Source organism: Ammospiza nelsoni, chromosome 2 (genome assembly GCF_027579445.1).
Source record: "Ammospiza nelsoni isolate bAmmNel1 chromosome 2, bAmmNel1.pri, whole genome shotgun sequence".
Lineage (NCBI taxonomy): Eukaryota > Metazoa > Chordata > Aves > Passeriformes > Passerellidae > Ammospiza > Ammospiza nelsoni.
The window spans coordinates 93,132,701-93,159,658 of NC_080634.1; the positions used below are offsets into that span (position 1 = coordinate 93,132,701).

General features: G+C 42.1%; 1 protein-coding gene across 2 annotated transcripts in view; it reads left to right on the plus strand.

The window, feature by feature from the left end:
- The window catches only part of RASA3 (RAS p21 protein activator 3), a 152,862-nt gene that overhangs the window by 4,010 nt on the left and 121,894 nt on the right, over positions 1 to 26,958 (plus strand). Inside the window, exon 2 of one of the 2 annotated variants that reach the window (XM_059493761.1) lies at positions 15,069 to 15,180. Coding sequence is in view for 1 of the 2 variants with exons in the window: in XM_059493759.1 (XP_059349742.1) it covers positions 19,796 to 19,850 (55 nt within the window). In the remaining variant the exon portion in view is untranslated. Of the gene's footprint in view, positions 1 to 15,068; positions 15,181 to 19,674; positions 19,851 to 26,958 lie in introns of those variants that run through there. The other variant, XM_059493759.1, reaches the window with a different exon arrangement.

The following is a 26,958-nucleotide window of genomic DNA, read 5'->3' on the forward strand; positions in this document are numbered from 1 at the left end:
ATCAAAAATATTTAAGATGGCTCTCTCCAGTGATAAATCTTCAAGGCACATTTTGCTTGGTCTCCTTTGAGCAGCAAATTAAATTTTCACTTTTGCCTTCTTCCTGCTCCACTTTTTTTTTTTTTTAAATTTTAATTATATTTTTGCTCTGGCTTTTGTTCGTCACTCAGCGTTGGGCCTACCTTTTTCTGGTGTGTCTGTAGGAACAACTGGCAAAGTCAACAGCAATGACTCACTTAGCAGGATCAACAGCTTTGCTGAGACATAACAGGTTTGCTTCAATTATTTTCTTAAAGTAGGGCAAAGCTTCCCCTTTCTATTTGTTTTTATTCCCTCAGTTATTAAAGTGAAAAACTAATTTAAAGCCATCGTCTCTTCAATAGAGTGTAGGAGGAAAATGACCTGGCATTAGATTTCATGTGACAGGACAAGCAAATGGCTTTCTGAAGTGTTGATTATACCTTAGGCTGCCTTTTAAACGTGTCCTCACAGAGCAGTTTATCCTTAGCTATGTTTATCACTGGGAAGGAAATTTGATAACTACGTGGAAATAGCGCTGCTGATGTTTCCTTTTGGACTTATAGTCATTTTTGTTGTCAGTTTGTCCCTTTGTTCTCATGATGCAGGACATCTTCTCCAGCAGCAAACAGTTCTCTCTCTCACTGGCAGAAAGTTGGTGTTCCTCCAACTTTGTGTACAGAAGGGATAAAGAAATGATTCTGTTTTTACAAAGGCATAACAAGCAGCCGTGATATATCATGGGTACCCAATGAGGTGTTCAAAATTGCTGTCCCCTTGTCTACTCAGCATACAACAGACACTGATTAGGTAAAGCTCTGTGCTATTGTTGAGAGAACCCTTTTTTGCACCATTTTCATAGTGACACAGGGAGACAAAGCCCTTTGCAGTGCTGTGAATTGGACCCTGAAACACTCTCCTGCAACCACAGCCTGCATGATGAGTGCAATTCATCAGTGTAAGCAGAATTTCTATAACTATTTGTCATCATATTTTCCAGAATCATCATCATAATTTTTGTCTCTAGCAGCCTGCATAGGCTCTAATCAAAAGCTAGGACTGTATGGGACTTATCCAGATTTCTGTGAAGTCAGTGGGATTCTCTCCATTGTCTTTGATGGGCTTTGGACCAAATAGTAACTTTTCCATTGACTTCAGTGAGAAATGGATTAAGTCCAGTTGCAGGCCATTTGGTCCTGCCATTTTTGTCCTGAAGGGACTGAAGGCTGTTGTAAGTAGAGAAGCAACAACTGGGTGGAATGAACAAAGAGAGGAAGGATAAGCTAGTTCTTTTCATTGTTATCATGATTTTAAGCCTTTTAAAATTTGATTTTAAAATGGAAGATATTAATAATCTCAATTTCTAAAGTTAACTGTGTCAACAGTGGATAAAAATGGAAACAGTCCAGTGGAAGAGAGAGAACCTCTTTGGACATTCTGAGACATTTTCTAATTTGTAAAGAAATGTTACCCTGTTGTTTTTCAAAGAACACATACCCATGCTAAAAGTGTGTTTGTGGGGATTGGGAAGGAATGGGGGAGAGGTATTTATACAGCTATCTGAGGCCCAACTATCCCTTTTCTGGAAGGGCTGAATTGAAGATAACCAGAGAGAGGAAAGCAAGGAAAGCACAATTTTCATAGCTGGACTTCAACATCTCATCCTCAAAAGGCTCTTGGAACAGAATCACTGAAGGAATAGTCTTGTTTTGAGCATACTAATTCAGTCTTTTCCTTTCTCATCCTTTCCTTCCCCATATTTGATTCTAGACACTCCAAAGTCCTATTCAAAGCAAACAGTAAATCCTGCTCATCCAGATCTGACAGTTTTGAGTGGCTAATGTTAGAACAGCAGGTTTCTGGAGGAAATCTGGTGCATCTGCCTTGTTTGCTGGGCTTTGTAACCAAAGCAGGCCAGATGCTGGTCACACTGTAGTATAAGGGTACCTAAAACTGGTGCATTAAGTCATCCCATGACAAAATAACCATGAGGAGAGTGATTGTAAATAAACTGGATACCAGAATATCACAATTTTTTTCTCCCTTCTTTCTATAGGAGTATGGAAATCAGGAGGATGAGAGAGAACCAGTCTCACCTTGAGGTATCAGGACCTGTAGTTCTAAGGAGCATGCCTAAGACTAGTGGGTTCCTGTTGGTGTTTTTGTTGTTAACCTCTGTGTGTGGGGTTATGCAGTGTTTCATTTTCAAAGGAACTTCAGCAATTATTTTTACAGTAATGGGAAAAAAAATTAACATCAGCAATTGAACCCACATCCTAATATAGCATGTGAATTTATGCATGAAGAAGAAATGAATTGTTTTGCTAGTGAAATGGTTTTAAGGTGCCTGGGGATTATTATGTCACACAGTGAGATGATAAACAATATTAAGGAAATTAATTCTGAAGTCCTTATATGGGTTATACTCCCATTGCCTGAGGGGCACTGTGTTGGAAATTAAGTCTTTGACAGAGTTTAGCTGCATATATTTTCCATTTTGCTTACATTCAGTTTTGTTTTTTTTTTTAACTGTTGTTTCCGTTTCATGAGCAGAGAAAATTAGCTAACAATTTCTTTTCCACTCTCATCTGTTATTAAAAATTTGTCTCTTGGGAGCAGTAAGATTTTGAAGGATAACTGCCAGTCAAGGTTACCCATTGTTATTTCTTGTGCTTTGAATATGTTAACATCCCATTATTCAGTTCTTTGCTCTGTATCTTGGTGATTGTGCTATTCTTGTTATTTGCAATGGTATTTTCTTGGCTGTGCAGAAGTACATCTTAGGAGGCTATTTGAACACTTTAGCACTTGTTAATCTGGAACTCTGATTTCATCAATAATCATAAAGATAAAAGAAGTTATTTAATGTTGCCGGGAATGTGCTATTCATAGATCCTGATAGTCCTGTTGTAACAGTCACTTCACTGAGGGGAAAAAAAGGCCCTGAAATTGTGGCCTTCTGCTAGGCTCTTTATTTCCGTTATGAGGAGATGTGAAGGCCCAGTGAAATAGCCAGTGCTATACCTTCAGCTTGTGGCCGTGTATTGTTGGGGCATGTGTGCCCACTAATGGTTTTGCTGTCTGCATCTGCAACAGAAGTGAAATGTTTTTCCTTTCTCATTGGAAATATCCTTCCATATCATTATGGAAGATCTTTTAATTCCTGTGTTCTGTTTTGTTAGCTGGCAGTAACACTATTAAACACATGATTCATTGTATTGGCAAAGCCAGACTTGCCCAGAAGAGTAGTGGAAAAGGAAAACACTCCAGAAAGTTCTAAAGCCTGCTGGAGATGCAAAGTCTTCTTTATGCTGGAAAAATGTAGAAAATGCATACAGTCTGGTTACAGTTGGGTTGACACTATGATACAGAAATGACTATCTAAGAGAAGACAGGCATTTTTCATTAGGCATCCAGCAGAAATAAAAAGACTAGTGTAAGAAAGCACTAGATACTCCTAAGTTAAGTCAGGTCTTCCAAAAAGATACTTATTTGGGATGCTGCCAGGGGAGCAAGAATACTGGAAAAGGACTTCTTGTGTTGAAAGTATTCCTAGGTCTCTTCTTATTAGCATTTTAGAACAGTCATTAAGAGCACATCGTGGATCTAATAATTCTCAAGGAGTTGGTAGTTTAGCAGCGTGCTAATATTTATCTCCATCTGACCTAAACAGCCATGCAACATATGAGGGAGAAGAATAATCTGTGAGCTGTGTTGGACTCAGTAAACTCCATGGAAGAAAAGCTGGTAGTGGAGTAGAGCAGGAGAGAATTAAGAGGGGAGGCCACTTTCCCTCAGAGTGGGCTTCTGCAGGGAGTGACACTGGATCAGCTGAAACTATGAATGTCTGTCATGAAAGGCATTCTCTCTCTCTCACAACTTATACAGGAACTGTTCCAGCTCAGGCAGACTCAGTGATATGTAAAGAATAGAGAAATACTTGTTATTTAAAAAATAAGAGACTGACAAGTCAAAGCAGCAAGGACATCACCAACACAAACCCCCCAGTGTAGGACATGACCAAAGCACTGTCTGAATGCAACAGAAGTCTTTCATGCCTCTTTCTGAAGCACCTTTGTGATGAGCCAAAGCCCAGGCTTGAATCCCTGATAGCAGACTTGTCGTGCATACTACCAGGACAGGTTCCTTGCTTTTAGAACTGAGTGAATAATTTACAGCATTGACTGGAATAATGTTTAGCAGTTTCTAACTTTGTCTGCAATTTGCTTGAGCTGCTTGGCTTCCTGTGAAAACACTCAGCTGCTTTTTTTGTGGCAGTCATCTCAGAGGAGGTGGGATCCCAGAAGGAAACTGCTCCCAACTCCAACTGTTTACAGGGGATGATGACAGGGCTCATCTGCATCCTTTCTAGATGCCATCATGTTAAGTAGCTGACTTTTACTGGATAGCAAAACTCAACTTGGCAAACCTGTGAGAGTTTTGGCTGCTGCTGCTAGCTCCTCTGATTCTTCAGGTGCCTTTAATTATCATACTAATAAGTTATTTTAAAAATAACTTTAAGAAGGCATGTAATTTGTAAAAGAGGGTTGTTCCTGTACCAGTCAGTACAAAGTGCCAGTGTGAAGAACAAAATGTGATATTTATGCAAACTCTGATTTTAATTTGTAGATATACAAACTCTTCCAAACTTGAAACAACAAAAGGTGGGTTTAGAAACTGGATTTCTTCTGTAGAATTCATATCAATATAATTTCATTTTCTGGGAATTATTGTGAACAATTTCTGTCTCATTCTTATGTGCACAACAGTAAAAGGTTAAGCCAGGCTTTTATAAGCCCACGTTTATCTCTTTTGCAGCACTTTACAGATGGTTTTGGAGCCATTATATTTTTTAATTCTATGCGGAATGTTGCAGAGAGGAAATGTATCTTTTGATTTTTTTTCCCCCTGTACCTTTCTTCTATTAAGAAAATAGCAAAATTATTTAGACTGGATGCATTTTCTCCTGGGCTCATAAAAAACACATTGACATTTTTTGTACCTTTGCAGCATGAAGAAAATAATAACTTACCCTAAACATAGCCATCTTTTTAGTGGTCTTCTCCAAGAGGTCTACCTTGTTTTCTTCCTTGCTTCCTATTTCTCCTTTCTCTGTTGCTCTGGTTCAATTTTTTTTTTTTTTTTTGTGATCTCCTTCAATGCAAAGCCTTCACATCCCCAAGCAGAGACCCTGATGTTTTCTCAGAGCGATTTCTGTCTCTCTTGGTAGATGAAAAGCCCGGGCCCCAGGGGCTGTGCCATTCAGGACAACCTGCCAAAGTGCCCTGCAGCCCCCAGGTGCCACAGCTGCAGGTACCTCTGCTCTGGTGGCTGGTGTTCACTGCAGCAAGCCTGTGTTTGTGCCAGGACAAGGCACCAGGACAAGGTGCATTTTCTGGGAAACCAGCATGGGAATTTAGAAGCACCAGCATGACAACACAGAGGCACTTGGAAAGGCCACTCTGGTCACTGGGGACCTTGTTAATCACTGCTTGGTGTGAACCCCATAATAAAAACCAAAATTCTGAACTTTCTAAGCCATCCTTCGCTCAACATGATGGTTATTCTTTCTCTTCTCTTGCACCCAGAAATTAATACTTGTTTTTAATCCAAGAGCAATTGAGTCCTGGCAAATATTTTGTTCTCTATAAATACATTTCTTCACTATATACCATGGTGCTCTCTAACCTTTAGTCTGCCCTTCATGCATATATGAAGTACACTGCTCTGCACACTGAACAAAGGAGAGTTCTGTATGAACAGTGGATGCTGAGGGTATTTCAGCTACACAGATATCAGTTCCCTCCTTTAAAAGAGCCACTGTTTAAATATCCATGCTTATAAACAGTAGTGAGCCTCTTGAGGTTAATTCATAAAGAAATTTATTCATTTTAATATTGTCAATTTAGTTAGAAAAATATGTCAAATTCAATTCTCTACCTCATCTTTAACTTCTTCCACCTGCAAGTCCAAGAAGGAAAGGAAAGGAAAGGAAAGGAAAGGAAAGGAAAGGAAAGGAAAGGAAAGGAAAGGAAAGGAAAGGAAAGGAAAGGAAAGGAAAGGAAAGGAAAGGAAAGGAAAGGAAAGGAAAGGAAAGGAAAGGAAAGGAAAGGAAAGGAAAGGAAAGGAAAGGAAAGGAAAGGAAAGGAAAGGAAAGGAAAGGAAAGGAAAGGAAAGGAAAGGAAAGGAAAAAGGAATTGCTCACAGTTAATAAGGCAGACCCAATCTGGAAATCATGAAGAACTATTTCTTGGTATTAAAACTAATTGTATTGTGATACAATTTCTTCCTAAGGTCTCAATGCAGTTGAATCATCACTAAGGCTATTCACTGCTTATGGATTTTGAAGAGGGCACAGTCCTGCATTATTACTATTTGAAGCAAATGACTAATCAAATATTTTTTCCCTTCTAAATTTGGTGAAAATCATTATACTACCCTAAATGGACACAAAAGCTATACATACATTTGCTGGATATTCTCAAAACATGTCTCTTCTACCTTATTGCTCATCAGTAGCTTTCACATTAAGAATGAGTAGAGAGATACTGTAGTCCTTTTGGGTAAACATATTCTTTGATGAAGTCTTAAAGAACATGCTCTTTATCAAACTATTTTACCCATCCTTTTCTTGAGTTCTTCATACTTTGCTTAGTCCCATTTTAGCTGAAATAGTTGTTGTCACATGATAGAATTGATAGGTAGGCTTGATGCATCTCTGCAAAATAAAACTGGGTTCTTTAAAATAAAAAAAAAGTGTGAGTAACATCAATCTGAGTCTTTTCTAAAGCAAAGCCCTGGAGACTTGTGGTATGCTTGTAGCCAGTCACGTGGGGGTTGTCATGGCACCGCTGCTCAGAAAAGGAGCGAATAGCTGGTGGTAGCATTTCAAACAATGCATTTAGCAAATAGAAAACAAGAACTGAGTGTTATAGCAATGAGTATTTTATTCATGCATTTAATAGATTACCAGTTATGCTTCACAAACCAGCTCTACTTCCCACTGGTGAAGGAAAGACAGTGGTGTAAGCCATTAATAAGATCCCTGGCAGGGGGGTTAGAACCAGCATCTTTAAGGTCCCTTCCAACCCAAACCAATCTATGATTGTGTGATTAATTCATATAAATATGTAAAGGACTGCATAATGGGCTATATTTACTGAGTCTTGAATTGCATGGCACACCTCAGTAATGCCATGAACAAACCCACAGTGTGGTCTTTTGCTCTGCAATACATTTTTTAGAACATTTATTTCATTGATTAAAAAGCACTTTTCAAAAGCCAGGGCAAATGTGTTCATACTGAAATAGTTCTGGGGTTTAATAGACTTTTCACCTTTCTTTATCTGATAATATCTGACTGCTAAGAAAAACAGACAAAACAGACTTCCAAAAGCCATTTACCAAGCTGACTACTGGTTCTCATCCACAGCCACCTTGGCTTTCATTCTTCTTAGGCAGTATTTGGCAGAAAAGTGAACGGGCAAAGATGTTTTACTCGGGCCCTCAAAAATAGGAAAGGTTCTTCTGCTCATTCAAGATCTGCTTGGTCTTCTCCAAAGACAACTTTGAGATCATTTGAGGTTTCTGTCCTCTTGGTATGGAGCACTCTGAAGCTGGGTCTGGCAGACTGCTGAAGAAGTTTGCTTTTTGTTCATGCATTTTCTTTAGAAGGTCCTTAGTTCCTAAGGAGAAGACTTGAATTACAACTTGCAGCTGCCATGGGTCCTCTAAAACAGGCAGATTAATGCACATTATATTGGAGCACTGGGCAGCAGGGAGGGAACCTTTGGCAGCTAGTACCAAAATTCATTAATGAGAATTGGTCTGTTCAAGGATGAACCAGGGATATTCCTCTTTACTGCAAGGCAGTTTGTACAGGTTGATCTTACACAGTGTTTCATGTGGATGCATGTGGATCCATCACACAACTTCCCAACACAGAACCAGTGCCAGTGCTCTTTCTAATATGTGTCTTGATTATCTTTTTCATTTCAGTGGTTGAAGTAAGGTTGATTATAGGCATTAGTGATTTTATTACACTTGGTGTGAAATGGAGCTTAAACAGCAGAAGCAGACATATAATTAAAATCTTGATACCTACTAATTTTGAGCTGTAAAGCAAACAGTCTTATTTTCAGAGAAATTATGGAAAGGAATTAAAAGTGGTTTTTCCCCCGCTGTTTGTGTTCTTAATTTCTTGTTAATATAAAAGAAAGATGTGGCGAATGGCAGTCAAAATAATAAAGAGTACAGAACTAAAGTGTATTTTTTCAAATGCCTATATAAAATTGTGCACATAACACAATTGTATTTTGCTCTTGAACAAATAAAAGTGCTTGGCAGGGCCTTGGCCTGGGTCTTTTAAATACTATATGATTAATGATCTGTTATGCACTGATCTGAAGGACATAATTATCTTTTAACTGATTTTGATGAAGCCCTTAAAATATAAGAAAAACATAGACTCTTAGATTGATGGAAACATGGCCCAGTAAGAAATGAAATCACCTGGCACAGGTTCCCAGCTGCTTCTCAATTAAATTTTGTGAAGGGAAGTGGCTTTAAACTTCCTCCTTGGTTGCCTATTCTCTTTCTACCCTCAGAAACTGTGCATGTATGCATTCTAAACTGGGTTCTGGGGGAAACTGGTATTGCTGGGTTTTGTTTTATTTTGACATAAGGAAAGAAAAGCTCAGCAGTTTCAATGGTTGTCTTCATGTTGAGCTACCTAAGGTCCAGCAGGTCCTTTCTATCAGAAGATGGTGATGGAAGACAGGGACAATAGGTCCAACCTCCAGTTCTAACTTCACTTCTAAACTTAGAGCTACAGCAGGAAAATCTGTAGAATGGTGCTTCACTGCTTAGTTTTCTGAAGCATCCTTAAAAAGCTGCAGACTGGACTTGCATGTAATTTCTTATTAGCAAAAGGTACTTGCCAAAGAACAGATGAGAAATGAGCAGATAATGAATGTGAGAATATTTTTATTTTTTGCAAAAAATGCATTTTTCACTATGTCCTAAGACACAAATGCATTTAGCTTTCACACACAGCAGAGAGAATTGTGTTTTCTGCAGCACAAGAGCAGGGTAGTCAATACCAGACTACTTTGTTAACCTGTTAATCTTGGAGCGTGCTCAGTTTCTCATTGGAGGTCTCAGCACCCTATGGCTCTCATAGGTTTCTGGGTTTGTTTTTTAATCTTGCTTTTGTTTTGGTCTGATTTTTAAGCAAAATAAAATATATAGGGCTGTAAGCTCTGCAGGTGGTACTGCTGCTGGGAATTTGATTCTTGAGTTACTTCCCACTGTGTTGCAAATTAGTGAGTCACTGCCCTTTCCTCTCCCACCCCCTTTGCCAGCAGAAGAGCTTGGGCTGACTCAGGAGCTGCTAGCAACTGCTCATGTTTACTGCCCAGTTACAGAATAAGTTCAAAAATGCTTCTTCTGCCATTGCACACCCCATAGAGAGCATATGTTTGGAGGTACTGTTTCTCACCACGACCAGAAGTGCCCTTTTCATGTTTTTCATTTGCTGTGAACTTGGTATATTTACTAAGAAAATTCAGGGTGGTAAATGTACATTTTCTAAGGCTTTAAAGCTTTGCTGTATGTAGGAAGAGGAAAATATGTCCTGAGTTTTTTGGGGTTTTTTTGTTGACAGCTTTCCTGACTATTTTGAATTTTGGCTATTTCTTACTTTATTCTATGAAGTATTTTACACTGACTGACTTTGAACATATGCACACACTGAGCCACAGGATGAGAGCCACTTGTGGGTGTGTTTGAGGATCAAGCCCAGTCTCCCTTCATTCATTGCCTGTCCCTGGATGTGTGTTTCAAGATGCTGAGAGAAGCCAAATTATTGTTTGGTCAGTTCAGAATGTTACAGGACAGGACCCTGTGCTGTGACTGACCCTCAAGCACAGCCCTTATCAGGTTACTCATGAGCAAATCACCCAAGCCAGTAGCTGAAGAGTCCATCTGTACTCAGGGGGATAACAAAAGCAGCTGGAAGCCGTGCTGGGATGAGTGGGATGTGCTCTGCCTGTGCGTGCAGCACACCCTGGGGCTTCCATCAGGGCTGCCTGCCCCCGTGTGAGTGTGAGCAGAGCGTGGCACAAGTGCTGGCAGTGCTGAGTGGTGCAGAGGGAGGGGATGTGAGGGACACAGCCCCCACTGCAGTACAAAAGCACATTGACCAGATGCTTCCTTTAGACTTGACCCCTTCTGGAAGATTTGAGCAAGAATTAATTTTTGGCTGGGGAAAAAAATTTTCCACTTATTGTCTGAGAAATTGAGAGAAGGGAAAGGGGGTGGGAAGAGAGGAAGAGGAAAGGAAAAACATTGCTATAATCACACAGAGTTCTGTTTATCTATATGTATTTATATCTCCCTACATAATTTAAAATCTCTTGGACTATGTTTACTAGAATGAACGATTTCCTTGATCTCCAGAAAAATTGCCAAGAAGACAAGCACTGACAGCCAGTGATCCTGAGGGGTTTTAATGTGGGAGAAGGACACAGAGGGAGAGGACAGGGCAGGACATGACTGAGCTCCTGCCCTGAGGTCTGTTTGCTTGTGCAGCAGCCCTCAGCTCTCTGGGGAGCTGGTCTCACTGCCTGGATGGGTGACACAGGGTAGTGACACAGAGGTAAGGCCAGAGCCCTGTTCCTCACCTTTGCCTGAGGAGGGGTCACTTTCTGGGTGATAAGCTCCAGTCCTGGTGCTGGCCATGGAGGAGGCACTTGGGTGGGGTAGGTCCTTGCTGCTGAACAGCTGCCTGAACAGAGCCAGCATGTCTGGCGACAGAGGGCTGGGTGAATTTTCCTGGCAGCCCCATGTTCTCCCAGGTGAGGCTCTGTGTTCAGCCAGGTGTCCCCTGGGTACAAATGTCACTGCAGCAATGGCAGCAGTGAGGGTGTCAGACTCCTGTGCGTGCAGGCTGGAGGGTGCTGCTGATTCTTTGGCTGGCAGGTTTTTTACTTCTGGGTATTTTCTTTATATCAGACCCTTGCCAAGCTTTACAGGAGTAAATCAGCCAAATTTTCTGCATGAGGCATTGCTAAATCTGTGGCTGGAATGAGGGACACTTACCAGTGCAGGTAAGTGTCCCTCATTGCTGTAGGAGAGGTGTCAGCCTCCTAAGAGCAGTGCAGAGGAGGAAACTCGGGAGCCTGAAGCACAACGACCTCCTAAGAACAGACACAGCAGGGTGAAGCAACAAAGGCTTTCAACTGAAAGCAAATGCTGACAGAAACATTGTTCTGGATGCATGGCCTGTGGCCAGTGCTCCTGGAGGGAATGCTGGACACTGCAGTGGGACATGGTGCTCCTGCATGCCTGGCCCTTCCCCTGCTCAGGAGGCATGTGGTAGTACATGCCCATGATAATTCTTGCTGTGGTGTGGCTCAATGTTTTAGATTTTTTTATATTGCTTTCAGGGCTATAAACAGCTGGTTGCTTTATACAGGCTAAAAAAAGTTAGTGGAGAAAATGAGGAATTAATTAGAATTTTATTAGGTCCTGCAATGTGTATTCTTGTTTCTTTCTCCACTCCATCCCACAGACCTGAATAATCTTCAAAAATAATTTCAATTTTAATTCTTTCTTCATTTTTTTATTCTTTCTTTTCCCTTTTTATTCTCCTTTTTTGACCTCAAAAATAATTGAAAGGTATGCAGAGAAAGACACAGTTTCCCTGAATGCAAGAACCATCTCAACACTAACTCTGGGCTGATGTTCTAAACCTGCTGGGCAAGCAAAAATTGGTTGCTTAAGGCCTGTGTTTGATTTTGTTTAATAAAAAAAGGTCTGGCTCTCTAATATAGTGGCACCTGTGTCATTCTCCCTGCTGCCTTGGGGAGACCTGCCAATTGCAAAATCACGCCAATACAATTAGTCCTGTCATCAGCCAGTGGGACACAATGAGGCAGCCCCTGACAAGAACTGCTCGTCGTACCTGTGTGTCCTGCTGCTGCTCTGCACAAGGGAGGGAGGGAGTCCAGTCCTGCACTGCTGCCTTTGGATTCACCCTCTGACTTACTTGGATTACTCACTCTGCTTTGCTGGCACAGAGGAAGCAAGTTACAAGGTTCTGGCTCTCTGAAGAATATCACATACAAACACTGTCCGTTTTTTTTTTTTTTTTGAGCAACAGAAGATGTCTTGAATGGGCAGGTTTTGTTGTCCTTGAGGGTTTTATGGGCCACCATAAAGCCAGAGTGGTCAATCTCTTTGAATGAGGCTTGAAGACAATGTGAAGATGGTGCAGGGGGACCTGCAATCATGCCATTTCTAGCAGAGTGGCAAAGCCAGCTATGCCAGCCTGAGATGGGATTAGCTGCATGCACTAGTTTCAGACTATATATCTTGCCTTCTGGTCAGACACAGGCAGATAATGCCATTTTCACTAGCAAATTATTTCTGTTCATGTTAAGGCTTCTCTGTGGATGCTCACAAATATCCATCTTTGGCAAACCAAACTTTCCCAGTGGGCGCAAGAGGAATAAACTCCTGGGTACAAGGAATATATTTTTTTTCCTCGTTGACATTTCCGCTTGGTCTGTGAGTGACCAGACCTTCCATCTGTGGAACTTAGTTGCATTATCACAGCTATTTCCAGCAGGTGGCAGATGATAATCATGCTAGTAACCCAATCTGGGTACAAATGATGTGTTTTCCAGGCTGTTTATTCAGATATTGACTTAAATCTAGACATTATCTAGTGGCTATAAATGTTTCCGAAAGCAATAAACGAAGATTGTGTAATTGGAGCCCATTAGTAGTTACCCATGATAATATGTAATTAAATACTTGGGTATCAAGTGTGGTATGATTTTTATTTTTAAATTCAGCCTTGATTTTTTTTTTAATCTCCCAAATCAGAGAAATTGCTTCTTTCCAAAAACCTCAAATAACCATCTGGCTAATTGTGTTTCATGGTATAAGATTATCTTTGCTCATCAACTGTGATGGGATAGAGCTCCTCCATGTAGTCATGCCTGGATAGTTAACTGATGCTTCAAAGAATTATGTGTTAAAATATAGTGACAAACGGTGCTCTATTGCCCTTCCTGTGTAGCTTCTCACTGAGAGAGCTGCTCTGCCTGATTGTTACTACTGACTGAAGGAGGTTTTATTCAGATTAGCAGTCCTTAATGAGGACCAGATTTTGCTCCTTTTGCTCTTGTTGGTAGTCACTCACCACATGAGTAATCCCAGTGTGTTCAATGGGAGCTATTCACCACACAGAGAGGGTGGCATTTGCAAGTTGACCTTCCAGTGTTGGCTTCAATGGGCTATTTGAGCAAAGGAAGACCACAGGACCTGACCCATACTGAACGCCTGACTGCATGGAAAAGTCTGGTCAAGGCTTACAGCAGCATGTGGGACAGCTGTGTGCCCCTGCTTGTGGGTGAGTGATGCCAGACTTCACCAAGTCAATGTAAACTTCACAGCATCTGTCTTACAGGAGTCACTTATAGCACAAAACTGGAACACATCTCAGAGGCAGAGAAGTGTTTGTTTAATGTGTGTTTTGGGGTGGATGTTTGTAATATAATCCCAATGGCTTTCCTCTGGGAAAAGGAAAGGCTACACAATCCCCTGGGATGGATAAGAGGGAGAAGAAGGGGTGAAAGCTCTCCTTGCAGTCCCCTCAAAAGAGACATTACTGGTGCTGCCAAACTGAGGGGGGTTGAAATTTTGCCTTGGAGGTGGAGAGTAAGGATGGAGTCCTAGTTTGTCAAATTAATTCTCATAAAGAACAGAGAAGACTGCAGATAAGCTGATGACTTAAAAGCAAAGGAGATATGAAAATGATGATTATGGCTGCCAATATGCAATGGTTCATGAAATACGGTTGTTTATATGCATGTTTGCATATATTTATTATAACCATACTTATATACCATATAACCATTTATAATCATTATAACCATTATTTATAGCCATATATTTATTATAAGCAGAAGTGTTCAGTATTTTTAAAACACTAGGAGGTCCTATTGCTGTTCATTTTTTCTTTCTCAATATTATTCGCTGTTTTCACCTAGCAGTTTCACAAAAGGTTAATGTGGAAGATGTGAGAATAGATGCATACTTTTTAAACTGCAGGAAAATTCACCATATTTCATTCTTGTACATAATCACTGGGGTTTTTAGTGTTTTGTTTTGGTTTTATTTTTGTTTTTCTGTAAGATCTTATTGCAGTTTTATTACATTATAATCTTTTAGGGGAGGATAAAGGGATTTATTCTTTCATAGGAAAGCAAAGTTTATAAGCTCAAGTAAAGTAGATATGGCCAAGAACACAAAGCTTTTGCAAGTTTAACCAGAAAGTATTTAATGTTGGTGAACTTCATTGGAATCCTGAATGTTATGAACTTGCTGCTGAAATGACTTGAATTTTAACATAGACATATATTTTAGGAGAGAACTAGACTGACAGATTTTTAGAAGTGAGGAACAAGAATTAAATAATTAAAAGAGCAAAAAAAGAAAAAGTTTTAAAAACCCCCCATATATCATGAAAGTTAGCTGTATTGTCTTGGCTATTGTAACAACCAGTTCTTACTGGCCCCCTTTTCCTGTAATTAAAGCCATTTTTCTTTTCCCCCTTCTGGCCTCTTCCTGGCCCCATGTTCCAGCAACAAGCAGCAAAAATGTGGGATTTTTTGAAGGTAACTAGTAAGAAAAACAGGTAGACATGCTTTACTTCCTGTACTCTGGGGTCACAGGGGAGATCTTTCCTTTCTTTAAGTGTAGTAACTGCGCTGCAATCCCCGGTTTTCCTGATTCTGAAGCACAGGTCTATTTTTATCCAGTGTGTGAGTGTACCATGCATGCATATGTACTGGTACATACACAGAGCTCAGTAACAGCCACTTCAGTAGTATCTGCTCTTTCCCATGTTTCTCCTTCAATTAGACTTTGTCACTTCTGTATTACTGTGAAATCTGTCCTTTCTTGTCACTGTTGCTGACATTTTGCTAATTAAAGGTTTCTTCTTCTTATCATTCTCTTTCTCTTCTTGTTTTATTTAGTGTAATGGCCAGAGTGTTTTTCTGCCAGACCAACCAAACAAGCAGTTTCACTACTGTTTCATCATTCCTCTGGAGTACATCAGATGTGAACTCTTAGCCTGGGGAGCCACAGGTAATCACAGACTCAGTCTTAATTTCCTACTTGCATAGTATATTTCTGCCATATCTCACTATGCATGGAGACTGAAGGAAGGACTGCAGATTTTCCTGACCAGTTGGGTGGCTCTAGGACTTCAGGAGCAAAAATATCCAGCTACTTTTGCTGTCTTCCTGTGAGAGGGATCACTGCAAGGTCTGAATTTACCACTCAGACAGGGAATAGGATGCAGAGGCTCTAACAAAGAGTTCTTTACTTCTCCACTCACTTTGCCGGGGATAAATGTTTATTGGATCACCTGAGTCAGCACAGTTGTCATATCATGCAGCATCTCGACATGGATAGTAGCTGCCTTTAGGCCTGGTACAGATATTATTAGTTAAAACTGTCTATGTCTTCCTAGAATTCAATTACAATATCTTAGTCATCAGATCATAGTCTTGCTTTTTATAACAGTGATATTTCCTTAGATTTGTCTTAAATATGTTGTTCCTTCACATAAATATAGGTAGCAGCTTTGTGCTACCCTGGGGATAGAAGGTTCATTTTTTGTTAGTTTCTTGCATAATGCAAAAGGAGATTAGAGAGCTTCTTATATTCTGTTTCCTCCCAAGAGAAAGCTATCATGTAGATCAAGAGAGGAAATGATTTCCTTGCTTGGCACAAATGAGTCACAGAAAATGACCTTCTTTGTAGTCTAATTTAGATTCAAGAATCCTCTGAAGAGCTGATAATATAAACCCATATGGCTTGGATGAAGAAAGTTGGGATAGACATTGTCACTAACAGACTCATCCACATCTTAAAAAGCAGTATTTCACTTTGCCTAGATTTTTTTGATGAGCCTGCTGCAGCTGCATACCTCATGTTGCCTGCACAAGTTATGTATAATATGCACACACATATGTGATGCTGCTGCTGAGGTTTCATTTCAGCAATGGACAAACTGAAAAAGCAGCACACACTCCTTGGCTGTTTTTTATACTATGTTTAACATCTTTAAAAATACATATTCATATGAATTTTGAAACAGTACTTGCATTTATATTGTTGGACTCTATAACATCTGGAGACAAGTTTATTACAGAGGAAGCAGCAAGCTTTCAGCTGTATGTCAAGAAAACAAGATCTGACAGAAAATAAACTAGCACATTGGTACACAGAAGCACTGACAAACAGCTTCAGCAGAGAAGATCTGGTGGGAAACCAGAAGCATAACTGGACAGCACAGAGCTGCAAGCAGCCATTTGTAGATTTTCATGTGAGGAATATTAATTTATTCCACGGCAAAAATTCCAAGAAGGTGCCAGCTTTTTTCCCTATTTTTTCTTGCTATGCGCTTTTTTTTTTTTTTTTTAATTTACTAATGTTCTGTGTGTTTTGATGATTTTAAATGTTGGTCTGGTTCAATTGTTGCTAATTGATTCTGTAGGCATCTTGGTAGTTTCTGTTATGCTTAAGTGTGGAAGTTGGTTGTGCTCCTCTACATTTCACAGGAAAGGCTGGCTTTATGGTTAAATTTTGCCATACTTTTCCTGGACATATCTGTGCTCTTGGCAAAGCTAGGCCATCCTGAAAATGGCCTGGAAGTGTAGCCATGGGCAGACATGCATTCCTGAAGCTGCCCAGCACGCCACTGTGCCCTAACCACACCTTTGGACTGAGATGCTTTCTGATCAGGTTGCTTATGATGCTGGGTGAAGGATTTCCAAGTGTCATGGCTTATGGGCCTCTTGTTTTTCACAAAATACAAAGGGGAGTCATGACAGTGTAGTTTTTTTAGCCAACAAATGTGTTACACCACACACCCCTGTGAGCCCAGTGTTAGCACAGGGTGAGGTTGCAAGCAACACTTGAGGTTAGGGCGTGGGAGAAAACCTGCACCTTAGATTACAAGGTGACTGTATGCTGGGTGAAATGACATTAGATTTAAGAGGGTGGGCTCTGACTGTAAATTTGGGTGCACATCAAGGGGTGGGGAATTTATGTAGAGCTTGATTTTTCTGAACTACAAAGACTCTATTATAGGTAGGTATGTTCTTTCATTTTCTGGGCATAAAGGATACAGATGGAAATGCCATGACTATCTGGAAAGAACACAATGGCAAATTGGGAAGGATAGCCTGTTCAGTATCTGCTGAGAACAGCTCTTACAGCAGCAAATGCTGGGAAGAGAATTGAAAAATTGATTTTTTAAAAATTACTATTTTGGGGTCAACTTTCTGCAGATAAGAAGAGCTTCCAACACAGAAACGAGGCCAGCTGAAGTCCTTATGTAGCAAACACAGAAGTAAAATATTTTATTAAAGATGTCCCTAATATTTAAAGGAATCAGGTTTCTTCCTGATGCTGTTGAGGAAGATTTAAAAGATTCTAAGCACAGGATATCTTTGCTTATAGCTGAACATGATCCACTTGCTTATAGTTGTAATTCTTCATTTGTGCCTATGTACAGCATTGTTGCTTGCCATTTTTCTTCAGTGAGATGGCCCAGTGGACTTGCATTTATTTTGTATCAATATCTTCAAGGAATGTGCATGTGTGGTGAAAGTGCAAAAGCGACAGACTTTGCATATTTCTTTTTATACCTCAGCATGTATACCCCAAAATTGTTTGTCATATCCATCATCTGAGAGGCAACATCAGGTTAGCTGGTCTGAGAAAATGTCTTCTTAAAATGTGAGCTCTCTGATCAGAGTTCTTGTAATTTCTGTTCAGACTGCTGCTTGTGTTGCCTCTTGTCCAGTTGGAAGGTGAGACAAAAAGAGGGGAATCAGAATTATTGTAACAATTGAAATTTGGGTCATGGTGCAGAAAATGCTAAAGGTTATTAGGGCAGGAGCACTGTAGGTATCACGGGGGATGTGAAGGACCAGCAGGCAGAGGAGCTGAAGTGTGGCTGGGAGTGAGCTGAGAACATTACAAAGAAAAGATGGCACATGGTGGAATGAGTATAATGAGGTTGCAGAGGACATATTACAGTGAGGAAAAAGGAAGTACAGCACGGGTGTTGGTAAATGGAAGCCTGTACTTTGTTAAATCTCTTTGGAGTCTTGTGCTGTAAAAGTATTTTTATCAAATTACATATGTCACTTGGCTATGCAGACAAGGAAGACACAGTAAGTCAGGCAGCTCCTAGAGATAACTCACTGCTTCCTTTTTTGGCTCTGAGCTTGCCAGCTTCCTTCAGTTAGACCCATACCTGTGTTGGAAATCTCAGATGCCTCAGGCTTTCCTACAAGCTGACTTCCTCTGCTATTGTAGCCCCTTCCCAACTTTTCATTTGCTCTTCTGCACTTCAATACCTCACCTTTTGTTTTTGGTAATAAAGGACATTTATTTTATGTTCTACCTTCCATGATTCAAGCACTGATGGATTGCCCAACTGTTTTCATCAGGCCTTCAAGCACCTCTTTGGTACAGACTTCATACTGCCTGTGACTGATTTGCCTTCTCATTTCTTCTTCATTACTAGCTTTTTAATATATGTATAGATTGTCCTCAGTGAGTTTGCCTTTCTATCAGTCCTGAAATTAGAACTAGAATAGAAAAGTATTTTTTTTTTAATTGCAGGCTTGAGAAAGGGCATTTTTTGGTGCTTATCAGACGTGTTGGACTGTGATGTGCCTGGGCTGTTCTGCATAGGGATGTTCCAAGTCTCTTGAGGGGGATTGTGACGGCACCAAAGGTGATTTGATTTCTTAGTTTTTGAAATAATCTGTAGACCTCCATTGAACCTTGTGCTCTGCTTTTGCCAGACCTTTGGGGAGGCGTATTTCAATTACTGACTTTACAAGACCCAAAGTTTGGCACTGAACGCTGACACAGGTCCTATTTCTTGCTGTTTAATGTGTAATCACGCAAGTCTGAAATCTGATTTCCCTGCTCTCCCCGTGCAATCAGGTAGAGCCAGCTTTGCCGCTGATCAAATGGAGCCAGGAAGACAGACCGGCCTGCTCCCAGCGCCCGAACGGGTTTGTTTATTTAATACGGGACCTTTTGCTCGCTAATGAATGGCTTTCAACCTGGGGCATCGCTACAGCCCTCTCTTTATGGCTGTGTGGGAAAGAAGACTTGCACATCCCTCCCTCTCTCTCGCCCTCTCTCGCCATGACGCCAAGGGTTGCTGCCGGCGGCTGGTCCGGGCCGGCACCGGAGCGGGGCACGGAGCTGGTGAGCCCCTGCCGGGCCGCGCTGCCCGCTGGGGTCCCGGCCGGACGCGCTGTGCCTGGGCCGTGCCGGGCCGTGCCGGGCCGTGCTGCGGGGGGCGGCCGCGCTCCAGCTGTTGCCGCGCTCCGCGCTCCCCCGCGCTCCCCCCGCCCCGCCGGGCAGCGAGCCAATGAGCGCCGCGGCCGCCGCCCCGCCGGCCAATGAGGGGGCGGCGGCGGGGCGGGCGCTGCCAGCCCGCGGGGGGGGAGGCGGGCGCTGCGCGCCGCTGGGCTGCGCGGCCGCTCCGTCCCTCGCTCGCTGCAGCCCGGTCGCGGTGCGTCCCGAGCCGTCCCGCCGGTCTCCCTCCTTCCCGTCTGCCGGAGCATCTCGCCCGCCTCCTCCTGCCCGCTCCCCGCGCCTCCTCCGCGGCGGCGGGGCTCCAGCACTGCTGAGCGTCAGGCGCAGCGGCGGCGGCAGCACCATGGCGGTGGAGGAAGAGGGGCTGCGGGTCTTCCAGAGCGTCAGGATTAAAATCGGTGAGTGCGCGGGGCAGCGGGCAGGGAGCTCCGCTGGAGCGGAGGGCGGCGAGGCGCCGAGGCCCCTTCGCGCTGCCCTGGCTCTGCGTCCCGCCCGGGGAGCGCTGGAGGCGGCGGGGCGGGCGGTGCTCGCGGCCGGGGGGGCTCCGCGGGGCCGTGCGGGGCGGGCGGTCGGTGCCTGGGAGGCGGCCGGTGCCGCGGGGACGGGCGGGCAGCGCCGTGCGTCCGGCAGGCGAGCGGCGCCGGCAGCAGTCCGGGCAGCGCAGGGAGTTCGGCCGATTTCGCGGGTTTTGTTTTTTTTGGGGTTTTTTTTGGGGTTTTTTTAGAGCGGTTTTTTTTCTTTTCTTTTTTTTTTTTCTTTTTCATTTTTGCTGCTAAGCTGCGCTGTAAAAGTTTGAAGGCGGCCCCCGGGTCTCAGCGCTGTGTGTCCCTGGCAGGGCTGCTGTGCAGCCGGCCCAAAAGCGGCTGCGTGCAGGAGCTGCCGTGTCAGCCCCTGCCCTCGGCCAGGGGGACAGGCAGGGGCTGCTGTCGCTTCCTCACGGCTTCCTCCGGCTCGTGCTTTTGGAGATTCGCTCTTCTTCTTGTGTTGAGCGAGTTCCAAACCACATTATTAGAAAGTAAGCGACAGATGTCAGCGAGCGGATTAAACTCTCCCTCGTCGAGTTCTGAGTGTGCCGGCTGGGAGGGAAATCCCTCGTTTCCGTAAGACAATCGGTCCCTCAGGCCGAGCGAGCGGCTCTCCTGCCCGGGATGGGGCGCGGGGGCTGCGAGCTCCCGGGGAAGCGGCGGCGTTGAGCGCCGGGCTCGCAGCGGTGGGTACCGCGGGCGTGTGGCTTCCTAATAAAGCTCTTGAAAAAATATTCCTTTGCGTTTCCCTGCTTTCGGAAACAAATTCGCAGCTTCCAATTGGCGTGTTGGATGAAACTGAAACGTGAGATTACGTAGAAAATCTCATTATTGTACAGTGGCGTTAGCATTTCAAAGAGACCATTGCTAGGATCGTTTCCTCGTTGTCAACAGGTAGTTTAGTGACAGCAGTTTTTATGAATTAAAATATTATCATATAAACTAAAAATTACGTGTTCGTTTTATTTTCTCGTATACATCCAGAAAAGAGATTCAGTAAGCCTACAGAGTATGGACGGAGACTTGCTCTCTGTCTCTTTTCAAAGAGGGGAGGGGAATTTAAAAAAGGTCTTTTCACAGGGGAGAAATCCGGACACCATGCGAGTGAAGATATTGCAAGTTGTTTCCATCTGTGATTTTTTAGTAAAAGGGCTAAGAACGCATCTCGCGTATAGGATGATGACTTGTGGCTAAGCTGTTTGTGTTTGATCGGTTGGGGTTTTTTTGAGAAGAAAACAGTGATGATCTTATACCTGAATGATTGAAGTCACGAGAGTGTGGGAATTCCTTTGCACTGTTGAGGGGATCGAATACAATAACAGCTGCAAAAGTCTTGAGATGAAGCTCATTATGTGGCGGACTAAAGTTAATCCTGCTGCTGACTTCAGCTGTCGGCGCGGAGCACTTGATTCCTGTAGAACCGCAGCAAGGATCCCCGCTGTTTTTTAGGCTGGATGGCGAGCGGAAAAGCCGCGAGCATCCCGGCGCTTGGCTTGGCTGGTGCCGCCGGAGCGGAAGGTGATTCCCGGAGCACGGGGAGGACAATGCCCGCCGCCGTGCCGCCGCTGCCCGCCAGGGGGCGCAGCCGAGCGCGCCCGGCAGCCCCGCCGCCTTCGGCCACTCGTGTTCCCAAGTCACACTCCTCTCTGTAGCTGACTGTCTCTTGGGAAATTTTCACAAAAATAGGAAGTGGCGGGATTGCTTTGATGGGTTGAGGAAGTATTCCTAATGAGACTGGCCTTGTAAAGCAATCCTCATCTTCTAGAATTTGTACATGGAGCTTGTAGGCTCCCTACAGAAGGTCCTGTGAGTGGATCTGAAGGGAGGTCACAGACTCACGAAGCTGGCAGGGCGGGAGGGCATCGCTGGATGTCATCCTCTGCAAACCCCCTGCCAAGGCATGGGTTATCCAGCATGGGTTATACAGCAAAGTGCCCGGCTGGTTTTTGAGTGTCTCCAGAGAGGGAGACTCCATGACCTTTCTGGACAACATGTTCCGGTGCTCTGCCACCCTCAGTGACACCAAAACTTTAAGGATTTTAAAGGAGCTGAGGTTTTAGTTAGAGATAAGCTTTATTAGAGTTAATCAAAATAAATGGGTAGGCCTTGATGAAGTTAAGAGTTAGTAGTTAACTAATAATTGATTGCTTGCCAACATAATGTTTGGTTAGCTGAGTTTATAATGAAGACTGTAAAAACTGATAAATAGCTTTTAGGAACATAAGACAATTGTAGGCCTCCTCTGTTCTGAAACCAATTGAAGACAGGGAATGGGAATTCTACCAAGGGTTCATTTGTCATGTTTGCATTGAAAAGGTAGAAAGGTGAGAATGAGGAAGACTTCATTTACGTCCTCATTTTGGGTCCCCTCTCCGTGAAAGGGACCACCGACCCATTTCAAGGAACAAACTATGCATGCTTAATTATTTTGAACTGATTACCATACAAACGGGCAATGAGATGTTCCAAAGTTATGAATATGCATTTGTATTTTGGGTATTCAATACTTGTGTAGATAAAAGGACTCTGTAATCACCTGTAAATTGCAGTGTGTATTTGGGAGCTGTCCCACATGCTGCCCAGCGTTGCAATAAACATACACTTCCTAACTTTAAACTATTAGAGAGTCTTTGTCCATCACAGTTGGATATCGGTACTAGATCAGTATCCATATTTTTAATAAATCATCAGTGTAAAGAAGGTCTTCATGTTGAGGTGGAACTTAACTGTGTTTCTATTTTTGGCCATTCCTCCTGATCCTGTTGCTGGGCACCACTGAAAAGATGGTGAACATTGGAGGGACACTGCTTTTTTCAGCTATTCCAAATAGTTTCTTTTAGCAGCTCCCATTCATGGGTGTCTTGTAGTTTTCTCTCATTTCTAGTGACAGGAGGCTTTAATCTTTCAATGAATGGGTTAAGAGAAGAAAACTTATTTGAGGGCAAAAAAGGATTGTCATTTTCCATGTTTTGCTTTGATTCATCATGCTAAGGAGATGGTCAGTTCTGTTCTTTGGGAGCTTGTTTCATAGCCAAGCTCTGTCTGATTTCTGACTTTCAGATATTCTGTGCTTGATCTGATAAGACATTTCCTTCTCTGTAGCACCTCTGCTGGCAAATCATGAATGGGGACACGGATATACAGGTGTGCCTTAGAATAAATTGGATGAAATGTAGGATTGATTCATTGAGGAATGAGTGCAAACACAGTGGACGACACCCATGTTGGCACTCCTCTTTTAATGAGGAGGCAGATGTGGTTGGGAGGCTTTTGGCTGTGCAAAACATTTGTAGCCTGGAGATGTTTGAATGCCCGAATGAAGTGTGCTGCTATGGCTGGCTTGTCCTGTATTTCCAAGAAGCTGCAGGTAAATGAAGGCATTTTCTTCTGCTTGTATAACTTGTTCTTTTGGGACTTGATAGGCTGCATGGAATCAGCATATTAAGCTAGGTGAGTTATTACATTCTGCATCTCTTAAATGCTTCCATGTTCTGAGCAGTGTTGTTTCTAGTCAAGCTTGGATTTAGCTTGAGCCATCTGTCTCCTTTTTTCAAAGTGTTGGAACAGTTAAGCTTTGTGGGAAGATGTGTGTTTGCCTCACTCAGTTGAACTGACAGTGGTGTGGCACCTCCTAAAGATGTCTCACTGAGATAATGAAGCTGGGGAGCAGCAGTGTGAACTGTCATTGTGGGTACCAGTGTTAAGAGGAGTTGTTCCTGTGCTACCTCTTGTCTACTTTCTTTTGTGGTTAGTTGAACTGAAAGAAGTTAATGCCTGGCAACTTCTGCTCATGTTGCAAGGAAGTAATGTACAGTAGAAAGAAAAGCAGTAGTACTTGTGTTAATGAATGTGCTGTTCAGATGTCTAGTTGAAATTGGTTTATTTTGGCTTCCCATAATTGAAACCATTGTGCTTATGTCTTTTTTTTTTTCCTTAATTGAAAATTATTTTTACCGGAATCCCTTATACATAAACAACACAATGTGTCATGTAAGACTAAACAAACACTTCCTATAAGATTGCCACTTTGAGGAAGTGTGCAGTGCTGATATTTCCATGAGTCAGTGTTTCAAAACCTGAAAGGAAACAACATAAGGCTCTGTGGCTGATGATTGGCTGGAAAAACTACAAAGAGTCCTTCTGCTTGACAACATGACTTTTGTTGCACTGTTAATATTTACTAAATATGCTGTACTTAATTGCTACTTTTTTTCTCCTTAAATGGCATCAACTATTAAACTTTCAGTTGAAAAAAACGAAAGCTCATGTTTAGCGTTTCTGTTGATGAAAGCTGTATGCTGCTTAGCAGAGAACCTGCTGCCAGATTTTACTTTGTGAAATTGTTTATACATGAAAAATCTAAAGAAACAGCTCATTTGTGAATTTTCGCTTTAGCAAGCTTTTCATGTCCCTAAAATCTAGTACTGTTATACTTACGGGCATTTGGCTCTGCTTTAAAATAGTATTTTTTCTAGCAGTAGTAGAGCTTGTTATAGTTCTGTCTGATAGTTTGAAAGTAGTAATTGGGGCAGGAGGATGTTGCACACTGAGAGTTTACTGGAACTGTAATATATTGAGGGGACCCTCTGCTCATTGTGCTTTTGAGCTGACAGATAGTAACAATCCCCTTGTGCAATGTGAATGCTTGTTGCAATTTCAGACATTCATGAACTTCTAAATCTTTCTTTTATCGCATTTTAAAAGGGCCATTTTGTGGTTACAAGGTGTTGAGGCCTTAGTCTAAAATTTGGGAATTCCAGTGGCATAAGCTATCCTTAGCAGTAAGTGTGAGCAGAATCATGGAGCAGTGAAATATTTGTGATAAAAGTTGGCTCCTATCTGATGTAGGTTGGTGCTTCACACACAGCTAACCCTGTTCTAAACTCACTCAATTTTCTAGGAACTGCAAGAACTTGTTTATGTCCAGTTGACAAAATTAGTATGGTTGGTCTGTAGATATGCCATCTCTTTGCCTCTTATTCTTTACTAATTAATGGAGAGCTGTGTAGTTTAAGACACTGTGAAAGCAATTAAACTTGTGAAGCTGAGAGTCTTGGGTGAAGTCAGGCAGAGTACTTAGTTAAGTGCTAGTTTACTGCTGTTTAAGCCGGTCAATTGCCAAGAGAAGGTATTTACAGGCTTTCCACCATTAAACTTGTTACAGTGTAAATGTTTGAGAGATGTCTCTGCCTTTCCCAGGCTAAAAAGAAACTTCTCTTGTCCCTGACAAATTTAAGGTCTCCCTAAAGTCTATTAATACTAAGGTTGTTCAGGAAAATCCATTTTGTCTTTAGAAGATGTCCCTTTTAATGTTGTCTGCTGGGATTTAGTGCCTTAAGTGGTTACTTGTAGAAGTAATTACGACTAAATATGTTCATTGCATAATACTGTAAAAGGATTTATTCCCTTTTAAATGGGGCACAAGGTTGTGGAATACATATTTTTAGAATGAGAGAGTTTTTCCCAGGTACTTTTCTCACTCTCTCATTATATATATACATATATAGATATACACACATATGTACATATACACATTTGTATGTATGTATTTATAAAAAACAAATGGAAAATTATTTAGGAAGTGTGAAATGTTTCTTATAAAGATAACAATGTTTTTTTCCGGTGTTTCTAAGTTGGAGGACCAAGAAGAAAACAAAGGAAGAAAAGCTATTTGCATCTCACCCTGAATATATTCAAGACTTCTCAATATCTTTTCTTCACATTAAAAAGTTAACAAGTGCAGCTTAAACTGATGTTGCATAGGTGAAATAAAGTGGCAACTTAACGTTCATATTGATTGACTGTAGCAATGCTCATTAAGGCTTGAGACTCACAGGCCATGGAAGATGCAGAGTAAATTATGCAGATTTGTCACTGCTGGTTCAGTATTTGACATTGCTAGATTTGGTGGTGGCTGTGTTCTGACCAGCTTGTATTCGGTGTTCTGAATGGAAAAGGCTGGGTCCACTGCTGTTCCTAGAGGCAGAGTGCCCTGGCTTTTTATGGACTGTCCAGAGCAGCCATGGCTGGAGCAAGACTGTATTTTCTGCAAGTGAGAGGAGGAAACAGAGGTAGCAGTGGAAAATGCTGCAGTGAATGCAGTTTTGAAGAAATAGAAGATGTGTTTGGGGCTGCCAGCCTGATACCAAACTCCATAGCATTCCATCCATAGCTTTCCTTTCTTTTAAGTAGAGAAGGATTCATATATAAGTGGAAGCTCATGTGTTTTGGTTTATAGAGTGTGTAGAGGTAAATTCACAGGAGTGAATCTGTTAAACAGACATGCTCAGGGCCCTTGATGTCAATAAGCAAACTTGTGATCTTCTTCTGGAGTTGGTACATTTGAAAGAACTGTTATTTAATCTGTCTCATGAGAAGTATTTTCTTGTCTCTTCATGTAAGTGATTGTCTGATGGTCAGAATACCAAATGCTCTTACATAAGGACATACAAATGCTGGATATCTTTCTCAGTTTTCCAGAAAATGCTTTTGAAAACTTCATTGCCCTGAATTACTCTTCAGACTGATGAATATTTTTTGTGTTTTTGTTTTTTTTACTATTTCACTATCATTGGTTAAAACCAGATCTTTAGTTCTGAAATTGCCGGGTTAGTTAGATGCCAATATTACCTTCTCCTGCTCTGTTTTTTATGTGTCAGTTCTGCCTGATGCTGTACTTTATGTATTGCATGTTTCTTCCATTCTGTTTGATAGCTGCAGTCCAAAGCATGAAATCATGATATAGTACCCCAGATTAGTCCCTTGGTGCTGTTGGGAAGGCAGGTCTTGTCTTTCCCCTTCCCTGCTCATGTTGCTCCCAGCCATGAAGTGCTCTTTGCACACCTGCTGTTGACTGATGCTTCTCTGCTCTCAGGAGAGAAAATCCAGTTCAGTTTGCAAAGCAGAACCAAAGAATGCAACTTAATTTTCTTTTGAGGTTTAGTTTTTTTCCATTTTAGTGAGCTGTACACTGCAGTGGTTG